This window comes from Anabas testudineus, chromosome 19 (genome assembly GCF_900324465.2).
Source record: "Anabas testudineus chromosome 19, fAnaTes1.2, whole genome shotgun sequence".
Lineage (NCBI taxonomy): Eukaryota > Metazoa > Chordata > Actinopteri > Anabantiformes > Anabantidae > Anabas > Anabas testudineus.
In genome coordinates this window covers 2,962,311-2,982,543 of record NC_046628.1, presented here as the reverse complement: position 1 = coordinate 2,982,543, position 20,233 = coordinate 2,962,311, and the positions used below count along the sequence as shown (strand labels likewise).

The following is a 20,233-nucleotide window of genomic DNA, read 5'->3' as shown; positions in this document are numbered from 1 at the left end:
GTTGATCGAAAGACAGAGAGAAAACCTCTGATCCATCAGATCAAACTGGAGACGACATCTTCTCTGCAACCAAACAAACGATTGGTTTCCAAGCGTCAATGTGGCAGACAGATGGATATGAAGCAGTGAGATGGATGATCACGTGATTTAGGGACTCATGTGCAGCCCAGGCTCTAACGTCTTTTCTCATCCCAACAGCAGGCCATCGAGGACCTGCAGAGCGAAGAGGAGAAAGTGAACTTGCTGACCAAAGAGAAAACCAAGCTGCAGATGCAAGCTGAAGATGTAAGGAGACACGTCATTTTGTTCAACATAAATCCACTTTAAAGCTTAACTTATCTTAGTCTCCAGCCCACAAATATACGATACTTCCCCTCACAACATTTACTGTCTTTCAGCTCATTGTTTTGGTTTTACATTTTACAGTTAGTGTTTTGGCTAGGACTCAAATAAACCCACCTACCAACAACAGCGCAGAACAGCGCATAGCTGGCAAGTAGCTTGTAAATGAAGTCAACTTATTTGTTTAATGTAGTTTCATTGAAACTATTGAATAAAGTGTTTATTTGTAGTAATGTAGCATGCAGAAGAACACAGCAGAGCTAAAGTGCTAGTAGAGTGCAAAGGAACAACAGCATTTATTTACTCTATAAAGTAAACTCACGGACATAATCAGCAATAAACTGATGCTTACATCAGAGGAGTGACCTTTTTAATTACATGTTATACTGGTATAATGTTCATCCAACACAAACACACATGCTGCACACATTTGGTGCAATATTAAGGTTATGAGCCGACTATTTGACAGTAATATGAGGAATGGAAACTTAAGGTTATTTGACTTAATTGTAACCCTGTTAGCCAATAGGGCTTGGCAAATCTGGGGAAACACTGAATACACGTAATTTTATGCATAAAAAATGTCAAAGGCAATAAATGGTCAATATAAAAGATAGTGATTCCAGGCATTAAATATTTAACTGTTGGCAGCTACAGTTCAGACAGTATCAGTCCCCATTTTAACCTTCACAACGGCAGTTCGGCTGAGCTATAATCTCTACAGCTGTATTTCGTTAAAGTCATTGTAGCCTGTGTTTTCTCATCGCTGTCATTTTTGCTCGTGTTCAGTTGGAATACCAGCTGGAGCAGGAGCGTCGTCAGCGCGCCGAGCTGGAGAAGAGCAGAAGGAGGCTGGAAGGTGACAGCAGATCTACTCAGGAGAGCCTGGGCGAGATGGAGAAGATGAGGAGTGGTCTGGAGGACCTCATCAAAAGGTCAGTCGCGACACGTTCACGACACGTTCTGGATCTTACTACACGCGCATGTGTCTTTATCGGCCCACGCGCATCACAAAATGGGACAGCAAACGTGAGGAACATCCCATCCAGTCAAAAAGCTGTTTGGGCATACACAGCAAATGAACCTTACTATAAATAACTAAATGATGACCTAGTACTTTGGTCCTGGCTGAATTAAGACAACAACTTTAATTAGACCTGCTACAAGCAGTTAATCCCACTGGCTTTGGTGATCATCTAGTTTTTCCTTTAGGGACACAATGAGGTTGACATTTAAGGGGTTTTATTGAACTGCCTTGACAACTATTGGCTGAATTAGCTTGCAGTTGGTTCAAATGATCATGGTTCCCACAGGATGAATCAGAACGACTTGGGTGATCCTCTCACTCTCGGTCTAGTGACAGAATGAGGTTCACATTTGGGGATTTTATTAAACTGTCTTGACAACTATTGGCATGAAATTCAGGGTTCCCAGAAGATGAATCATAATGACTTTGACTTTACATCTAGCACCTGGAACCATCTCCTGGTGCTACTATGAGGCTTTAGGAAATTTTGGTCTTTAAAGTATCTCACCAACTGTTGAATGGATTATTATCCAATTTAGTACAGACATTCACGATCCCCTCAGGATGAATTATAATAACATTTGTGATGTCTTAATACTTCATCTAGTGCCACTATGAGATCAAGGTTTTTATTAGTTAAGACATCTCCATCAGGTACAGCTGTATGTTGCATTTAGCACAAATTAGAAAATGCTGAAGTCTCAATCAGCAGCAACACTGACAATGGTAGCAGCTTAATATGCTAACATTAGCACTCTCTAGCTTCTAGCATTGCTGTAGATTCTTAGTCCTGCTGTGACACCTTTTCTTTTTCAAATGCATTCCTATGAAATGAAAACAGATTGGTTTGGCAAAGACTGGCAGGTTGTGTGCAATGATACCCTCCAGCAAATAATCATGAGGAAAAAAAAACAGCAGTAAAAATAAACATTTGAAGAATTATACATTTATTCCAACTGCGATGTAGGTTATAAACCAAGTTAACAAACATTTACCTCAGCCTACAAAAAGCAGAAAAACAGGCTCAGTGTTTTATGTGAGATTTACTCAACATTTAAAACAGATGCATGTAACAGCAGGTCTTGTCCATAGCTGTCTATGGACAATGGTGCTCTGATCATATCTATTAACCCCAGGATAGAGACAAACTGATGGACTTCTTGACATTTAGATGTAATGTTCCTATCCTGAGGGAGATGTGCTGGGAGGTTGTAATGTAATATACCTGCTCCACAGTCCAGCTATCTTCACTTTGAGGTGTCCACCACCCCAAGGTGCTCTCTAACATCCCAACATGTTGCTATCTGCCCTCAGTAACATGATGATAAATGGAATAATTCACTGTACTTTACCTTGCAGCAATAATCAATTGAAGACAAGAGCCAACTGTCGTAAAGCACACACACATCAATGCAGTTCACACTAATCAGCAAACATATCTGTTATGGTGTTAAAACTTGTTCTCTTTGGCATCAATTGTTACAGCCCAAGTTAGAACAGAATCTATTACTCACTTCAAGTGAGCTTTATAGTCAATAAAGCTTTTTGCTTTGACCAAAAATATGTTTATTGCATTAAAGTTTGATTTCATCTCTAAAATGGCACAAGGCTCAACTGAATTTTGTCAAGCTAAGAGAGAAAGAGAATAAAGTGTCCCCTCTGTCAGTTCGGGTGTATGAATGATTTCACCAAGGACATTTTAAGTAAGATCCACTAGTGGAAGTACTATCTGGAAGTAATATCACCTGCATAAATATTTTTTATGCTTTTTCATGACTTATCATAACTCACTTAGTTCATACTATTGGTCTCATATAGGCTACGCAAATCTGCTTCTGACTCTAACTAGTTAAAAAGCCTCTTCAGACTCCAACTGAATCAACCAATGAGTTAAAAAACCCACTGCTGATTTTGCCCGGACACCCTACACCACATTATTAGCTACACCTTGGTTCTTTTCAACACACTGTATATACATGAGAATAGGAGTTCAGCTCCAACTGTTTGCTGGTTCACTTGAGTCCTACTTGGTTAATGTAACAGTGGACCACAAACCAGATGAAATCTTTGAGGAGGTTCAGTTCATCCAGAATACATACTTACCATCTGTTCTTTATAGCTCTCTGCAGGGATTTCAACCACATATCACTGTCTTCTTCTGTGGAATGAGCTTACTAAGTCTCAGGAAGAATTTAGCAGTGGTTGAATTCATTTAGTTTATAATCTCTGTTTCTTTGTGAAGGAGGGATCTGGAGATCAGCAGTACCAGCTCCAAGCTAGAAGCAGAAGAAGCCCTCAACATTGAACTGCAAAGGAAAAGCAAGGAGCTGCAGGTATGGTTCTGCTGTTTGGACAGTGTACTTGCACATAGACTTTATGCACATGAGCAAATTATCATTATAATGTAAATAATTCAAGAGGCAAAATGCAGTTATGGTGTCAAGGAGGATTGTGTTGATTTCTTGGCAGAACCAGAGCACTGGTGTATGTACAGTACAAACTGTAGGCATTTGTGAGCTGTTATTGTCGCTTTAGGTGTTTGGTGTTTAGGTATTGTAGCTACATTTCAAGTACAAAGATAATATTGGGCTTGCCTAATGTTTACCTGTAGACCTGTTTCCATGCAACTAACCATACAAAACTATTGGCTCTAATCAAATGAAGGCCTAGTATTGGTCTATGTGCTGATGTCATCCAGAGGTTCCTGTATAAACATATGATGTTTCGGTTGATAGTCATCTGCCACAAAGCAGGACTGGTATGTGCCTTCCATCCGCAGCCTCTAATTTGAAAAGATGTTGTAAAAAACTTTCAAAGAGCTGCAATATTTAGCTTTAGGATAAGATGCCTCGTTTTAGCCATGTTAGTAATAGAGTTCTAGCAACTGCAGTGTCAGTCAGCTGGGTTGATCCACTATTCTGATCCAAAATGAACTCATACAGTGTCATACAGTGAATAAACTATGAAATGGATCACTATGAAATAAAATGTTAAATATCTGGTAGACTTTGCTCCTTTTATTTCTATAATCCTAGAACGTTTCATACCAGTCTCCAGAAGGACTGAAATATCTTCAGCCATTAAAAAAAATTATTAAAAATTTAGTGAGCTGAGATCACAAATTCAGGCTGAAATTAGTTTCTTCTGTTAGAAAGTCTAAATTCAAGTGACTCGCAGAGCAAAGGTTGTCTGAAATTAAGGAAGTATATTGTGTATATATGTATAATGTATTCGTAAGTATATATGTACTTTTACTGTATCTAAACTACTAATCTATAATAATAATAATAATAATAATCTCAGTGGTGAAATTGTTGAACAGCTTCCAGACAGTACATGTGGGCGCTACTATTGGGTTTATAGAATACGGGGGGTCTTGTCCAGGTACACCTTGACCTGTAGCCTGGAGGAACTGGGAACCGAGCCACTAACCCTGGGGTGCGTAGACGGCTGCTGTGTTGTCTTTAGAAATGCCAAAAACCTTACTTTACTCGTGGCCTTAAGAGTGGAACAAAGGAGTAGCTGCCACCAAACTCAACCTCAAGCACTGAGGAAAAAGTTAAAGCAGTAGTGGCAACACAGATTATTATTAACAAGTCATTTTTGGTGTGTGCGGTGGAAAAACCGCCACAGCAATGACTGCAAACTTAGCACCACCAAAGATGTTACTATTTAAAAAACCATTTATAGGATTACAATTCTGAAAAGTACTGCACCACATAATCATTGTGTAATTGAGATTAGGGCTCGATTGTTTGTTGCTGCACATTGGTTTTAGTGCTCTATTTATTCTAGTCATGCTAACATTAGCATACACAGTGTTTAGTCTGCCTCCGTACAAGATTGTGACATTTATACTGAGGCTTTTCTTCTCAATTCATCTGTGCCTTCCACATAGAGTCAAGACAGTCTAAGTGCTTTTATCTGTGTCACCGGTGCGTGTTGCAGATAATGTGTTTTGTCTGTGTCCTTCTCCTCAGCAAAGCAAATGAGATGAGGGCAATGCTGAGAGCGACAGAGAGAGATGCTGGGAGATAGGGATCTCAAAGTTCAGGTGGCTCTGCCGATGCCTCTCGGAGCATGATGTTTCCTCCAGAGGTTTGTCAGGAGGAAAATAAAGGGTGTCTTTGTGGAGTGAAAGGCGATCCATGTGTCTCTCGAGGGTGGACGCGTTTTCACATTTACTGTAGCTTGGGCATTCTCTTGATCTCACAATGAGACTATTATGTGTGTGTCTCTGTGTGCATGCACATGTGTGTGTGGATGTTTCTGCCCCACCCCCACGATAAAGATGCAGGTGGAGGTGTCAGCCAGCTGACTGGATGGCCCATCTCTTCTGCCGCCCACGCACGTCTGGTTTCAACATAAAGGTCACAGTAGTATCTCCGCAAACTCGAGCAGAGTCAAAGAGATAGCTTTGTCTGGCTTTAATGACATACTGTAGCTGCATCTCCCTTGCTGCTGTGCTGGAGCAGTTGGCTTGAAGGACGTGTATTGGAGGTTGCAGATCTTGCAGACTTGGGTTTTTACAGCAGCCAAATTCTCCTTAGTGGTTTTATTAGGTCGTCGTAAAGCAGTTATAGTCGGTCACAGCGCTGCAAAAGGGTCATTGCAATCTGAGGAGATAAAAGTCAGTCATGCCCTGCAGTTTGTTTGGTTTATTCCAGATGTTGCTCTGGTGGTTTTCCATCAGACTGGGTGATGACAGTTTAACATTCAGGTGATGCTTTTCATATTCCTCATTTTCCTTTCTGGTTCCAGCCAACTTAACATGCTGTTAACATTTTTTATTGTGTGTATTTTGAAATAGGAAATAGTGTACTACTACAATATTTTTTGTAACTTGCATGAGTCTTTTTAAGGCTGTATTAATGGATTTAGAGCTGACTTAATGGAGGTCATCCCATTATTACACAAATAGCCACAGATTACACAGATAGTTTGTGCCTGTTAAACATCCAGCACACAGACATACAGCACTGCTATTTAGACTTTTAGACATGTGCTGACTTTAATTTACCTTGAATATCAGAGCTGAGAATGACGACACCTCAAGAAACTTCTTTCTAGTACACCAGTCAGTTCAACTCCGGTTCTACTCAGGTTAGCCATTGTTAGCAGTTCTACCAAGAAAGTTTTTACACATGCAATCGCAGCAGCCACACTGCCACAAATAGACCTTGAACAGTTTGAATAAGATATACTACAGTTGATGCGTGGAGCAGCCTTCTTCAGGTCAGGGTTGGTGAGGTTAGAGTCGTAAATCCGACTTCACTTGGCATTCCAGTTGAAAGCTCCATCATTCTGTCTTCCCGGTTTAAATGGAGCCATTAACGCCTGCAAAGGATGCATTTCAACACACTGCTACAACATGTGACACCTGCGTGTCCACAATGTACAATACCCAACCACAGAGTTATGTACATCAAAAGAAAAAATATAAAACTATATATAATAATATTTACATATACAGCGTACTTACAGTATATAAAGATAATGTCTGCTTCTCTCTTTCATATGTGCATCTATCTGTAATACCTCTGATTTAGCTGTATTATCCACATTACAAGGCTCTGACAGGGTCAACAGGACATGTCAACACCTAGCCAATGAACCAACCATGACTTTTACACACACCACCATCTGAAGGCCTTAACTAACGAAAGCATTCAAGTGAGAACACGTGGACAGTCCAGGGGACTCTTCAAAACTGTCCTGTCAAGATATCATAGTTATAGATCTGTGGGCGGACAATGAAAACAAACAGGACCGTGACACGAGAGACTGCTGTTTTTCTGTTTCCAGCAAGAGTCATGACCACCCCACAACCTTAATGTGTGTCTATTGCTGTTACCATGACAACAAAGGTCCTTTATTTTAACCACACTAACTTTAACTTTAATGTGACAGTCCACAACTTTAACCATGAAGTCATTATTGTTACCATGGCAACATCAGTACAAATGGGTGCATGAGTATATTTCTATGGGTTTTATTATTCTTATCCTTTACGATCTTGGTCCAGTATCTCTGTTCCTGGGTTCTAAGCTTGTATAGGAACATGTGGTGGTTTCGGTTGGAGGACTTGTTGAAGTCTTCACCAGGTGGTGCAGAGGCAGGCCTCTGTTTTGCTATTGTTTCCACCTCCGACTGACATGGGGGCTCTCACAGGATATAACTGCCCACGCCGCTGAACATCCTCTCAGACACAAGAGAGGAGACATCAGCGATGAGGCCACATCTGATTTCAATTCATGGACAATTATTATGGTTTCAGAGTGCAGCGGAAAAGAAGAGAAAACTTTAAGCACATACAATTATGGAGATCAAACCCTCCAACCATTCACAGCAATGATGGGCTAATTTTGTTATTCCCCCACGCTGCATCCAAAAAGTGATCCTTAGTAAAGATGTGGGTTCGTTTAGAATACGTTTTATTTTAAAAAGTGCACAAAATCAGCGGATAAACTCTTTCTGCCTTAGATTAGTCCAAATTGCAGTCTGGCTCAGACATCTTAACACTGTTAGTACAGTATGTTTTCTGCAAATGTATTAGAGCCACAATATTTATTTTGAGGCTGTGGGAAGGGAATTTAACAAGAAACAGATACGCAAGCGAGGAACAGTGAGAGACAGAAAGAGGCTGTGCATGCATAAGGGGGTGTGGACAGAAACATGCCGAAGGGGATCAGAGTGTGTGTGTGTGTGTATGTGTGTGTGTGTGGTGGGGGTGTGTGGGGGGGATACATTCAGTCAGTCAGGCAGTTGGGCTGCTGCTGCCTCACCATGGCTGTTCTCTCTGCAGATGTCTTGCGCTGGCATGTGAGTTTTTATTTCACTTTTTCTGACTTTCCATTTGAGTTTGCTTTAAAAGAACAGTTAAAAATGAGTTAATGGTTCCGTGTGTCATTTTTGGTCATCACTTTGGGACAAGTGTTAAAAATGTGATATAGCATATAATTGTAATGAATTAACTATCATACAGCTGCAAGATAATTCCTATCCATGTGTTTGTTTTGACTTATAATGCAGCTCCATGGTTGAGCTTTGGCTGCTGTGTAGCTGCTGAGTGGCTTTCACCACTTCACTGAATGGAAGTGTTGTCGGGGTGAATGGCTCTGGGCTACACACTGTGTCAGACATACTTTCTGACACTGAGACCCAGATAAAAACTAGAGATACTTTGAAAACATGACACAACATGGAAGGATGCAGTCGAGTCAGGAAACTAGCAATAAATGTTTAATAGCAGTACAAAACGCGGCTTTGGCACGAGATTAGTGGTGCTGGTGATTTATTTGACTTGGATGATTGTGATTGTTTTGAGAGCTGCAGAAGAGTCTATTAAAATAATGTGCACACAAATTATTATGAGTACTGTAAACAGTGGTGGAGCAAGTATTCAGATCTTTCACTTAAAAGTAGCAGTAGCAGCACTACACTGTAAAAATACTGTATTATTAGTAAAAATGCTGCATTGAAAATTGACAGAAAGTTTCAAAATAAAATTACATTTAAAAATGACTTCAGAGTGTTATGCATTATATCATGACATCACCATTGCTAATGTATTAAAGTGTAAGTAGTATTTTACAGATGCACTTTGAATTAAATTTTTAAAGAGATGAATTTAAGCAAAGAACAACATTTAATTTTACTTTGGTCTAAAATACAGTTTACTGATGATAAATGAGAGTCCCAAATAAAAACAGGATATTTGTACAGTGTATATGTATAGGAAATTATTACTCACTGTAAAAAGACTGTTGTTTTAATATATTTTATATAAACCATTTTATGCAATTCAGTTTTAATAACAAATTTTAAATAACTATTCTGAATACCTCACTGTATATTCAGTCCTTGATGCTGCATTGAAAAGCATGACTGACTTTCAGTCAGTGTAAAACCAAAAGAAATCACGAACGTAACAAATTCCTCGAATGTCATGGAAATGGCACAGATGCTTTTTGGTCTCACTGACCGGACAGCAGAACCGGCACACTGGGTCAGAATACAGATAATGACGGTGGCTACAGACATTCTTGCTCTTAAATTGCTACCTGAGGAAAAAATCCAGAGGCGTGCCAAGTCCCCAGAGAAAGCAGAGAGCATGAGCCGGCCTCACCACCACCGCCACACAAGCGCAACCCTGAAATAGCAAACAATCTGCAGAGGTGACGCCCCATTTGTTCACTGTCAGAATGATATAAGCTGTGTGAAGCCAGTGGATAACAGCTCCACTGCAGATATCTTTGTTATATTTCAATTTTTCTCTTTGTAGGCCCGCATCGAGGAGCTGGAGGAGGAGCTGGAAGCAGAGCGGGCCATGAGAGCCAAGGTATGCTACATCTACTATACGACATCTGCCCTCTCCCTCCCTGAATGAAACAAAGAGCAGATGAGTCTTAAATCTGTCTGTCAGGCCGCAGGGCAGATAGGAGGATGCCAAGCAGCGCTGGGATCAGCTTGGCTCTGCTTGGCTCTGCTCTGGTGTCGAGAGCAGTGTGTAGATTGGAGAGAACATTCAAAGAGGGGGAGAAAAAAAAAAAAGGAAAAAGATGGCTGATGTGTTGGCAGCCAGTGGGGTATGTGTGTCAGTGCTGCGCCTCTGGTCACCTCAAACTATCTGCACCTGTGATAATAAACTCATGGGGGAGAGACCTTGTGTTTTTGATTAACATACAGGGCAACCCCAGAGGCATAGAGGGACCCCAACATCCTTTTTCTTATGTCTTATTTTTCCCAATCTTTCTTCATGCCTTGCACGCACGTGCACACACACATATATACACACACACATACACACACAGACAAACCGGCGCACCTTCTGTTTCTTGTAATCCTCTAGTCCTGCTCTGAGAAGCAAATCGGAAGAGCTACACTTTTTTCTACCTTCCTGTATCACAGTGAAGTTTCATCGTAGTAATGTAAAAGCATTTGGAAACAGTGTGCATTGTTTATATAAAGCTAATCTACTAAGGTGGCCACTTTAAGTGCCTGTTATCTCAAGCAACACACTCTTGAAGCATGTGCTGAGCTTTTAACGGAGCTTTTACAGTAGGTAAAAGCAGAACTGCAAAAGCACATATTTCACCATAGCTGTTGAATAGAGTGACAGAGAGCCTGAGGGTGTGTTTTGCACACTTTGCCCCACTCTGGGTGGTATTCCTAATCGTGTTAAACCCCCCCCCCCCCCCCCCAATACCTGAGAGAGGCGAGCACAGACTTGCAGGTCTTTATCTGTTCTACAGCCTGCGTGTTCAGAGGAGCTCAAATACAACATACCTCCGCTGCAGACAAGCTCGCTATTGTTAGGATCTGCTCCTCAGGTCACACAGGGGAGATATCATCAGGAGATAGAAGCTGACAGACAGCACTATTTTCCATGGGACCTTCTCCCTGCTGGAATTTCAGCCAAGCTCACACACACACATACATGTACAGTAGAGTTTCCCATGTGCATTAAAAACACACAGTGTCCTTTGAAACCTTTACTAAGGAAAATAGACTTGGAAAGTGGAAACAATTAATATTTTAATATGAACAATGATTCATACGACTATGTGCAATATCAAAAAGTTAATGTATGGAGATGAACCCAATTTAGCTTTTCTCCTCAGCTCTATTGAGCTTTTAATTTTTGGTTTTAACAGATTATACAGTACGTCCTAATCAGAATCATTTTCAGCCACAGCAGGCAGCTGTTTTGAGTGAATTTGGATTTGTGTTCAACAGGTGAACAGCATGGGCGGATCTACAGGTTGGGGTCAGCTGCCCATTTTGTCACACTTATAAGTCGCTTTGGATAAAAGTGAATTCTGAGAGATAAATGTAAACTAAAACAATGAAGATTCAGACTTTTCCTATTAGTTGCATGTGCCCCATTGTTTGTATGATAAACAGATTAATTAGATTCTGTATATATGTAGAGTAGCTATGATGAAGAACTCCAGAGGTACTGCTGGCAAAGGTTATGGATGGACTGATGGGACACTAGAACGCACATATGCAAACGTACATTGTCATGTTGGCAGAGACACACTCCTCCACACTCTTGTGTAAATAAAGATGAATCACCTTTCAGGAGACTTCGGGAGCACTGACCTTCCATTAACATGTGAATGGTGAGTGGTGTCGGGCGGTGCTGATCTGTTGACTCAGTCAGGACAGCGATGAGTGAACCGAGTGCTCGGCGTTAAACCCTCGACACAGAGCCAGGTTGTAGACACAGAGGGTGGGGCTGCGAGAGCTGGTGGGCCACAGGATTTTTTTTTGGAGACTGAGCTGGGGGTAGGGGTGGGGGGGTGAAAAAGGAGGCCTCTGGTGAGTATCATCTGTTTTCCCTTGTTCTGCCTGAGGTGTGTTGACGGCTGTGGCTCATTGCAGCTATCAGGGAGGCCTGAGACTCAAGCTTTTACAGACCAGTCTCAACATCTACACTTGTCTTTAAACCAGCTGTAAAAGATTTGTGTAAAAACAACAAGTGCTTTTAACCATAGGGCGCTGGCTGTTTGTGCGTGTAATGACCCTCCATTATAAACTCTCTCCATGTGTGCTGGACCATGTATGAGCGTGAGAAGTGTCTCTCTGAACACTTCATTATTCATACATCTATATTTCTCAAGCTTTATACTTTTTTTTTTTGCATTTTTACGATCTTTTGAGATATGGCGTAAAACTTTATTGTATTGAATTAAAGTGAATAGTGATCAAGTTTTATTATATTGCACCTAATACTAGAATGCAGCTTTAATCCACTGGAAACAAATATTTCTCATGAAAATTCTTTCCTCAAGATATCATGACGTACATAGAATTAAGGCTGATTGTGTATGCTTACAGCTGCCGTTAAATTAAAATGGGCATTATAATATATATAATAAATAACTACGACTTTGGAGATCTGACAGTCACTAAACAGCAGAAGGGGGCAATTAGCTGGTTAACACACAGACACATGTAGCAGCTTTCAAACTTATACTAATGTGACTGCTAATGTAGCGCCATGTTTGCTGCATGTGTTAAAGAAAGGGTTTTTCGCAAGCTGGTGCCTTGTTTCTCAGAGTCAGTTCATGCTGAGCCATTATCAGCATCACACCAGTGAACCGACTGTTGGATATCATCTTAGGAAACTGGAGTTCTCGGAGAACATTTGGACTGCGCAGCAGCCACTCACCTTTACATTGCTCTGGTTGTACATCAGCTACTATCCTGACCTTCGAGCTCATTAAAGATCACTTTAAAGATCAATGACAACTGTGGCTGTCAGTCATACTCACCTCCTGGAGGTTACATGTCATGTTCTAACACGTGGAGCTGCCTTGATGTGAGAATTTCTCTGATAACCTGCAGTTTGGCTGTAGTTCAGTACAGTGGAGGTGTTCGTTAAAATCAGTTTGACTTATGGATGCTAAACTCACATTAATAAATTACCTTTTATTCAAAAACTAATATTGAATGATAGAAAAAGAATTCCATGATATTCTATAAATATGTACATTAACCATTTGCCATGTTCAACCGTGCCATGTTTGACAGGTGGAGAAGCAGCGCGCAGATCTAACCAGAGAACTGGACGATCTCACTGACCGACTGGAGGAAGCAGGAGGGGTCACTGCCTCACAGGTTCATTGAACAGTATTGCTGAGATTTCTATGTGTCACCATCATTTCTGCGTTGATCACAGAGAACTGTCTTAACTATCTTAGTCATTTTTAAAATTCTAGATTCATAACAAGGAGATGCCTGTCGATCGAATTAAATGAAGGCCGATCCAAAGTGCTTTCGTCATTATTATCATTATTATTATTATTATTATTATTAGATCTCTGGACTCAAAAAGAAGATATGAAAAGCGAGGATATATACATTAAAAGCCTTTATTTCATTAGGCACATTAGTTGCAGCAGTAAAACAGTTTACAGCTGGTATTCCTTAGGAGACTCATTTAATTTTTTAAAAGAGCTGAAACTATGTCATGATGACCTACAGTATGTGTGCCTTGTGGGTTTGGGGTGATATACAGTAAAGTTTGCAGCCTCTACACTGCTCTGCCTTAACAGATGGAAGTTAGTAAAAAGCGAGAGGCCGAGCTGCAACGTCTCAGGAGAGACCTGGAGGAGTCCGCCATCCATTCTGAAGGTCTGGCTGCATCTCTGAGGAAACGGCACAGCGACGCAATGGCGGAGCTGAGTGAACAGTGTGAGGCCCTGCAGCGGGTCCGAGCCAAACTGGAGAAGGAGAAGCAGAGCCTGAGGATGGAAGTGGACGAGCTGGCAGCTTCACTGGAAAGTCTGCAGAAAGCTAAGGTCTATATCTGGATCTGCTATCCCCGTCATTCTTAACAAGCCAGTGATGTCGTAGTCTTATGTGACTCGTGACTTGTGTGTGCTGTTGTGTTTCCATAATACTGCAGGTGTCCTCAGACGGTCAGATAAAGAAGCTGGAGGAGCAGCTGACTGAAGCCAACAGGAGAGGAGACGACCTGCAGAGGACGCTCACGGAGCTCAGTGTAGCCAAGAACAGACTAACAGGTACACTGATGAGACCCGGCCTGCATTTCTAATTCAGTTCAAATCCATATTCATTTAAATTTTATTGGTATAGCGCAAACTCATAACAGAAGTCATCTCAGGGCACTTTACAGTGGAAGGTTTAAGACCTTCCAGATTAAAATTGTTATAAAAAATATATAGAAAACCCAACAATCCTGCAAATTTCATACGCAAACTTTTTTTAATACTGTTGTCACATATCCAGTGCTTCGAAATGCAGCTGCTGAGTCAGTGTCAATATTCTTGTTTCTCCCATCAGCTGATAACGCAGACGTGAGTCGACAGATGGAGGAGGCAGAGAGCAGAGCCAGTCAGCTGACCCGCTCCAAAACCCTGCTCCAAACCCAACTGGAGGAACTGAAGAAACAGCTGGATGAAGAGCTCAAGGTCGGTGCAAACTCAGTAAACTCAATATACCATTATGAAATATGAAATGTAATAATTTAATAACATAACAGAAGCCAGTGTTTTTCCAGTTGAATTCATACCTTCACGTGTTTGCTAATGTTTCCAGTGTAAGCAGGCGGCCAACAGCAGCTTGAGTTCAATGCGGCAGGAGTGCGAGGTTCTGAAAGAGCAGCTGGAAGAGGAGCAGGAGAGCAAGCAGGAGCTGCAGCGCGTTGTCTCCAAACTAAACAGCGAGGTGACACACTGGAGGACCAAACACGAGTCGGACGCTATCCAGCACGCCGACGAGCTGGAGGACACCAAGTATGTAGTGTTGACACTTTCAGTCAATAGTCACAGTTTACTTTGAATATATCTTTAAACAAAGCACATGTTACAGGAAGAAGCTTGCAACCAGACTCCAAGAGGCTGAGGAGGCGGTGGAAGCCACCCAGGCCAAATGTTTCTCACTGGAGAAAACCAAACAGAGGCTGCAGGGAGAGGTGGAGGAGCTCTGCATGGATCTGGAGAAGGTAGAGAAAGAGACATGCTGCACGATTGTTGCAGTGCCAAAAACCTCTCTGTTCCAATATTTGAATACGTGTTTCCTGTTCCAGGCCAGCAGCTGTGGTCAGGCTCTGGATAAGAAGCAGAGGATCCTGGAGAAGCAGCTTGGGGACTGGAAGCAGAAGTGTGAGGAGCTGGTGGCCGAGACGGAGGGCTGCCAGAAGGAGAGCAGGCAACATGCCGGCGAGCTCTTCAAACTGAAGACGGCTCACGAAGAGACTCTGGAGCAGCTGGAGGCTCTACGCAGGGAGAACAAAGCCTACCAGGGTATGACAACACAAATGTGATGGGAAGGGCCTTTAATAGTAATTCACTTATTGGCCTTCTTGGGAAGAGTCACACAAGACGATTGACTTTTGTGTCTGTGCATTAAGGTTAGACCTGGAGCCAGGAAAAAACAAACTGTGGTGGAGGTTATTAGCTTAGCTTAGCATAAAGACCTGCACATATGAGGTCTGTATGAATTAAAAAATAGGTGAAAACTGCTTTAAGTGAGCTTTAGAGTTAAAGGTGCATTTGTTTAGACAGAAGTAACTGTTTGAAGCCACTTCAAGTCTTTAAGCTACACTAGCCTAATGGTTCAGTCCAAGTTCATAGATAAGGCAAATACAAGAGAGTGGCATCAACCTTCTCATTGTGCTTTTGGAAACAGAAATCAATTCTAGTCCTCTAGACAGTAGTAGTAGCACAATAAGTTAACTGTACATGTATTTTTTCTTTGTGTTACAGAGGAGATAGTTGACCTTACAGACCAGCTGTCCGATGGAGGCAAGAGCGTCCATGAGCTCCAGAAAGCAAAGAAGAAGATTGAGATGGAGAAGGAGGAGTTACAGGCCTCGCTGGAGGAATCAGAGGCAGCTTTGGAGGTACATACCTTCAAGAAATCAGCGTTAACTTTGGAATGCATTGATGCTTATTCATGACAAGCATTCAGTATTATGTAAGTTAAGGTTTAAGGTATTATAAAAGCACATGTACCCAGAGCTGGTAGGGTTAATTTAATATCCAGGTTAACTTGAACGTTTGCGTTCTTACATTCAGCTACTTTAGGTAGCTCCAGTTTATGTCTGGAAATTGCTCCAAAGGTAGTATGTACAGTAGATTCAGAAGAGTAAGAGAAACCCAACAGATAATACTGTGTATGCGCTGCCAGACATGTCTCCAACGCTTTAGTTTACAGTATTGGCAACACAAAGGTCCAACAACAGTAAAACAGAACAGCAGACAGCTTCACAAACCTTAGAGACCAATTTCAGTGCAGCTTCGACACAAGAGTAGTTATGTTTTCACTAGCTACCAGTATTAAACTTAATGTGACTTGCACAATTCTTCTTTCATCTTCCAAGGCTGAGGAGACCAAGGTGCTGAGGCTGCAGTTGGAGTTGTCCCAGGCTAAAGCAGACCTGGAGCGCAGAGTCCAGGAAAAAGAGGAAGAGATGGAAGCTGCTAGGTACCTTATCTCACTGTGTGACAGTGCCTCCATCTGCAGCACTAATGCTCTTTGATGCTCTGACTTATTTATTTATTTTTCACCCTGTCTTTTATCTGCCTTTACTCCCTCTGCAAAGTCGTACAATATCTTTGCAGGTAAGACCTGTCTGATGAAACTGTTCCTCCCTTTCAAACCCCGCTTTACTGTCTCTGCAACTACATGTGCACACTTCATCTTTGTAATACCTCCTTTGGACATTCCTTCATCCCCACTGTTAGGAAAAGTCACCAGAGAGCGTTAGAGTCCTTGCAGGCGAGTCTGGATGTAGAGGTGAAAGGCAGAGCAGAGGGCCTGAAGCTGAAGAAGAAACTTGAGGCTGACGTCAACGACCTGGAGCTGCAAGTGGACCTGCTCACTAAGAACAATGCAGAGCTCAGCAAGAACAGCAAGAAGATGCAACAGCAGATCAAGGTCTGATGACGAGATGCAGTATGTTTTTCTCCACAGTAGGGGGTGTTTAACAGATCATCTTCCTGTTGTAAAGGAGGTGCAGGCTCAGCTGGAGGAGGAGTTAAGGAGCAATGAGGAGCACAGGGAGGAGCAGGCAGCGATGGAACGGCGATGCCTCCTGTTGGTCAGCGAGGGAGAGGAGACCCGTGCTGCTCTGGAGAGTGCAGAAAGGTCCCGCAAGGCCCTGGAGACTGAGCTGCAGGAGGCTAATGAGAAATACAGTGACCTCAACAACCAGGTGATGCATACTGTAGAGTCTTTTGCTTTATTTTCCTACATAGGCTGAATCCTTTAAACTGATGATCTTTCATGTTCAGTTTCAATTAGCTCTGAGTGGGAGGAGGAAGCTGGAGGTGGATCTCCAGACTCTGCAGCAGGAACACGAGGAGCTGCAGGCGGAGCTGAGAGGGTCTGCAGATAAGACCAAGAAGGCCGGCTGTGAGGTAAAACATGTACAAGACAAGTGATGATACCTAACATATTATAGCAGCAGAGTTGGGTTATGAAATGAAGGATGACATCATTTGTTTTAATGGTGTAACTGTGTCAGTTGGCAAGAGTCGGGGAGGAGCTGCGTCTGGAGCAGGAGCACGCGCTCCACTTGGAGAGAGTGAAGAAAGGCCTGGAGGCTCAGATCAAAGACATGAGCAGCAGGCTGGACGAGGCCGAGCAGATGGCTCTGAAAGGAGGCAAGAAGATCATCCAGAAATTAGAAGGAAAGGTATGACGCCATAAATCTATATTCATGATCCCCACAGGATTATTAGTGATGATGTATGATAGGTGGTCAAAGCCAAATTCCAAATCTACACAAAAAAAAGAAAGAGAAGAGTATCAGTTTAGTTCTGGAAACCATCTTTGTATGAATGGGTATGGACAAATAACCTTTGTGTGTCTTGTGTGTCTAAAACCATGATATTATGGCTGTTTAGGTGGGTCGAGCGTTGCAGAATATAATAGAGGCTCTAATGAGAGATGCCCCAGGGATATAATATCGTCTGCATGTAAAACCAAAGACCATGAAGTAGGTGTAGAGAAATACAAACATAAATGTATATAAATGTGCAGGTGAAGGAGATGGAGCTGGAGCTGGATTCGGAGCAGAAGCGACACGCTGAGACGATGAAGACGCTGCGGAAAAACGAGCGTCGGCTGAAGGAGCTGCTGTTCCAGTCGGAGGAGGACCAGAAGAACCAGCAGAGGATGCAGGAGCTGGTGGAGAGGCTGCAGAACAAGATGAAGGCCTACAAGAGACAAGTGGAAGAGGCCGTACGTCTCGCACTAGCTTCACCCACAGTACAGAACATGTCTTGATTATACTCCTGCTGTTTCGATCACACACACACACGCACTGTTGTTGTTATTGCAGGAGGAACAAGCTAACATGAACCTGGCAAAGTACAGGAAGACAATCCATGAGCTGGATGATGCTGAGGAGCGTGCTGACATCGCTGAGTCAGCGCTCACTAAGATCAGGACAAAGAACCGAGGCAGTTTTGGCAAAGGATACTCCTCTGTAAGTAGCCTCCACTTTCTGCTCGACATGAGGTGTTGAGCTGTTCATGTACATGTACATGTACTAAATAGACTGTTCGCATTAGCGCCCTCTATCTGAAAAACTCAAAACAAAGATTTCTGATTTAATGCTGACCACATAGGAAATTGCAAAAAGTGCAGTTAAGTTATTTTCATCCTATAAAAGTAGGTATTGATCATTTGTCCTGTTAATAGTTCTTTACAAACTGGTCCATTCAAATAAATCAACTGCTTTGACACGTGTTGTAGAAAAATTGCAAACATTCCTTGTCCTTGTATTCCCTTTGTAGTCTTTTTATGTGCAGTAATTAAAGAGCTACATTTGTGATCAGTGCAATGTGTCCCGGGGTATGGAGTTAGGTAAACCTGGATGTGAGGAGTGACTGTTCTTTAATGTCCTCTGGCGCCATCATCAGATGGAAACTTTAACTTGTTGTTTTTATTGATTATTTTCACAGTCGCTGTGAATCATGACATTGTGGTTTGTCTTTGCTCATCTAGGGATACAGCACGCCGTACCCCGGCCTGGTCAGGTCGCCCAGCTCTGCGGGGTCGGAGGGCAGAGGGGAGAAGATCCTCAACGATGACAATGAGTCTGTGAGCTCCCTCATCCCAGCCTATCTCAACTCCCTCAAGAAGCTCATGATCGATTAAAACAGATCGCCGTCAGCTCTTTCTTGGTTCTACATCACCCGAGCTCTTGAAGAGATTTAACATATTATGAAGTTTGAAACATCAGGGAGGCTGAAACTGTAGTTCTACTACACATTCAGGTCATGATCAAGCCGAAAGCGTCACCTGTTTGTATGTTCGCTACATTCCCACTGACTTTTTCTGTACTCATCCTTCCTCTGTGTGTGTGTGTAATGAGCGAGATCACAGCTCCAATAACACACTCCAGCTTCAATCAGCACACTTATATCTACTTAATAATGTAACATTTGTATGTAAAAACAGACTGTACTGCGTGTTAAGCTCTAATTGTAAAAGGTAACACTCTATAACTATGAGTATGAGTCATTTTTAAGCCAGAGTTTAAATCTGAATGCTAGGAACAAGACATTTATTTACTTTTAGCTTTTAATCTGTGAATCAGCATCTAAACAGTTTTGTCTCTATTCACAGCGTGAAATAATAAAACAAATCAAAAACAGTTTATTTAGTCCCACATTTTAATAATTTAACAGTATAGAGAAGCAACAATTGCCGTTAGCAAGTTAAATCAGCTAGTACCTCGTTTGTCCACTCGCTAGGAAAAAAACTGTTCAAACTGGAGACAAAGAGTTAAATGATCATATTTGACAAATTCAATATACTGTAAATTTAAAAATAATTTAGATATATGTAAAAGATTTGTAAATGGCTTATGAATGAGTCACAACCATCAACATTTTTACAGAGCAAGCAAGATCTGCTTTCTAAAAATCTGCATGATCTGGTGCCGTCAGTGGGTTATTTTAGAAATATCGACGTATTTTACACAAACTGTTTAATCAATTCTAGTGTATCTGTGCAAGAAACCTTCAACCCCGTTTCTATTATCTCTGCCTATACCTGTAAGAAGGCTTGATCAAACAATTTTATTGTTGAATGTGTGAAAAGTTTTGAGTAAATAAAACACTTTTTTTTTCCATTTTTTACATGGTGTCTATGCATTTTTCATTCAGCCAAGAACATCACCAAAAAAACAAAAAGCAAAAACAAACCAGAAAGCAGACGTTATGATATAATGATATTTTCTTTTTATTAATGAAAAATGCCAACCTGTACTTGTTAATGTACAAAACAACTAACTCTCTCCTCTCAGTGGTCAAGTACGACTAAGCAGTAATACTGGACAGGACGTGGTAGTAAAAGAGTATTTTGGACAACATG

General features: G+C 41.7%; 1 protein-coding gene across 1 annotated transcript in view; it reads left to right on the top strand.

Annotated features, from left to right (window-relative positions):
* Positions 1 to 19,998, top strand: part of LOC113156277 (myosin-16) — a 38,708-nt gene extending 18,710 nt beyond the window's left edge. The window contains exons 4-23 of the mRNA XM_026351319.1: positions 199 to 285; positions 1,132 to 1,277; positions 3,612 to 3,702; positions 9,654 to 9,710; positions 12,911 to 12,997; positions 13,435 to 13,680; positions 13,788 to 13,905; positions 14,186 to 14,313; positions 14,441 to 14,637; positions 14,714 to 14,846; positions 14,931 to 15,147; positions 15,610 to 15,746; positions 16,227 to 16,330; positions 16,591 to 16,783; positions 16,857 to 17,060; positions 17,140 to 17,265; positions 17,373 to 17,543; positions 17,891 to 18,091; positions 18,192 to 18,338; positions 18,860 to 19,998. Of these exons, the coding sequence (XP_026207104.1) occupies positions 199 to 285; positions 1,132 to 1,277; positions 3,612 to 3,702; positions 9,654 to 9,710; positions 12,911 to 12,997; positions 13,435 to 13,680; positions 13,788 to 13,905; positions 14,186 to 14,313; positions 14,441 to 14,637; positions 14,714 to 14,846; positions 14,931 to 15,147; positions 15,610 to 15,746; positions 16,227 to 16,330; positions 16,591 to 16,783; positions 16,857 to 17,060; positions 17,140 to 17,265; positions 17,373 to 17,543; positions 17,891 to 18,091; positions 18,192 to 18,338; positions 18,860 to 19,012 (2,943 nt within the window). The 3' untranslated portion in view covers positions 19,013 to 19,998. The remainder of the gene's footprint in view (positions 1 to 198; positions 286 to 1,131; positions 1,278 to 3,611; positions 3,703 to 9,653; positions 9,711 to 12,910; positions 12,998 to 13,434; positions 13,681 to 13,787; positions 13,906 to 14,185; positions 14,314 to 14,440; positions 14,638 to 14,713; positions 14,847 to 14,930; positions 15,148 to 15,609; positions 15,747 to 16,226; positions 16,331 to 16,590; positions 16,784 to 16,856; positions 17,061 to 17,139; positions 17,266 to 17,372; positions 17,544 to 17,890; positions 18,092 to 18,191; positions 18,339 to 18,859) is intronic.
* Positions 19,999 to 20,233: the final 235 nt, after the last annotated feature.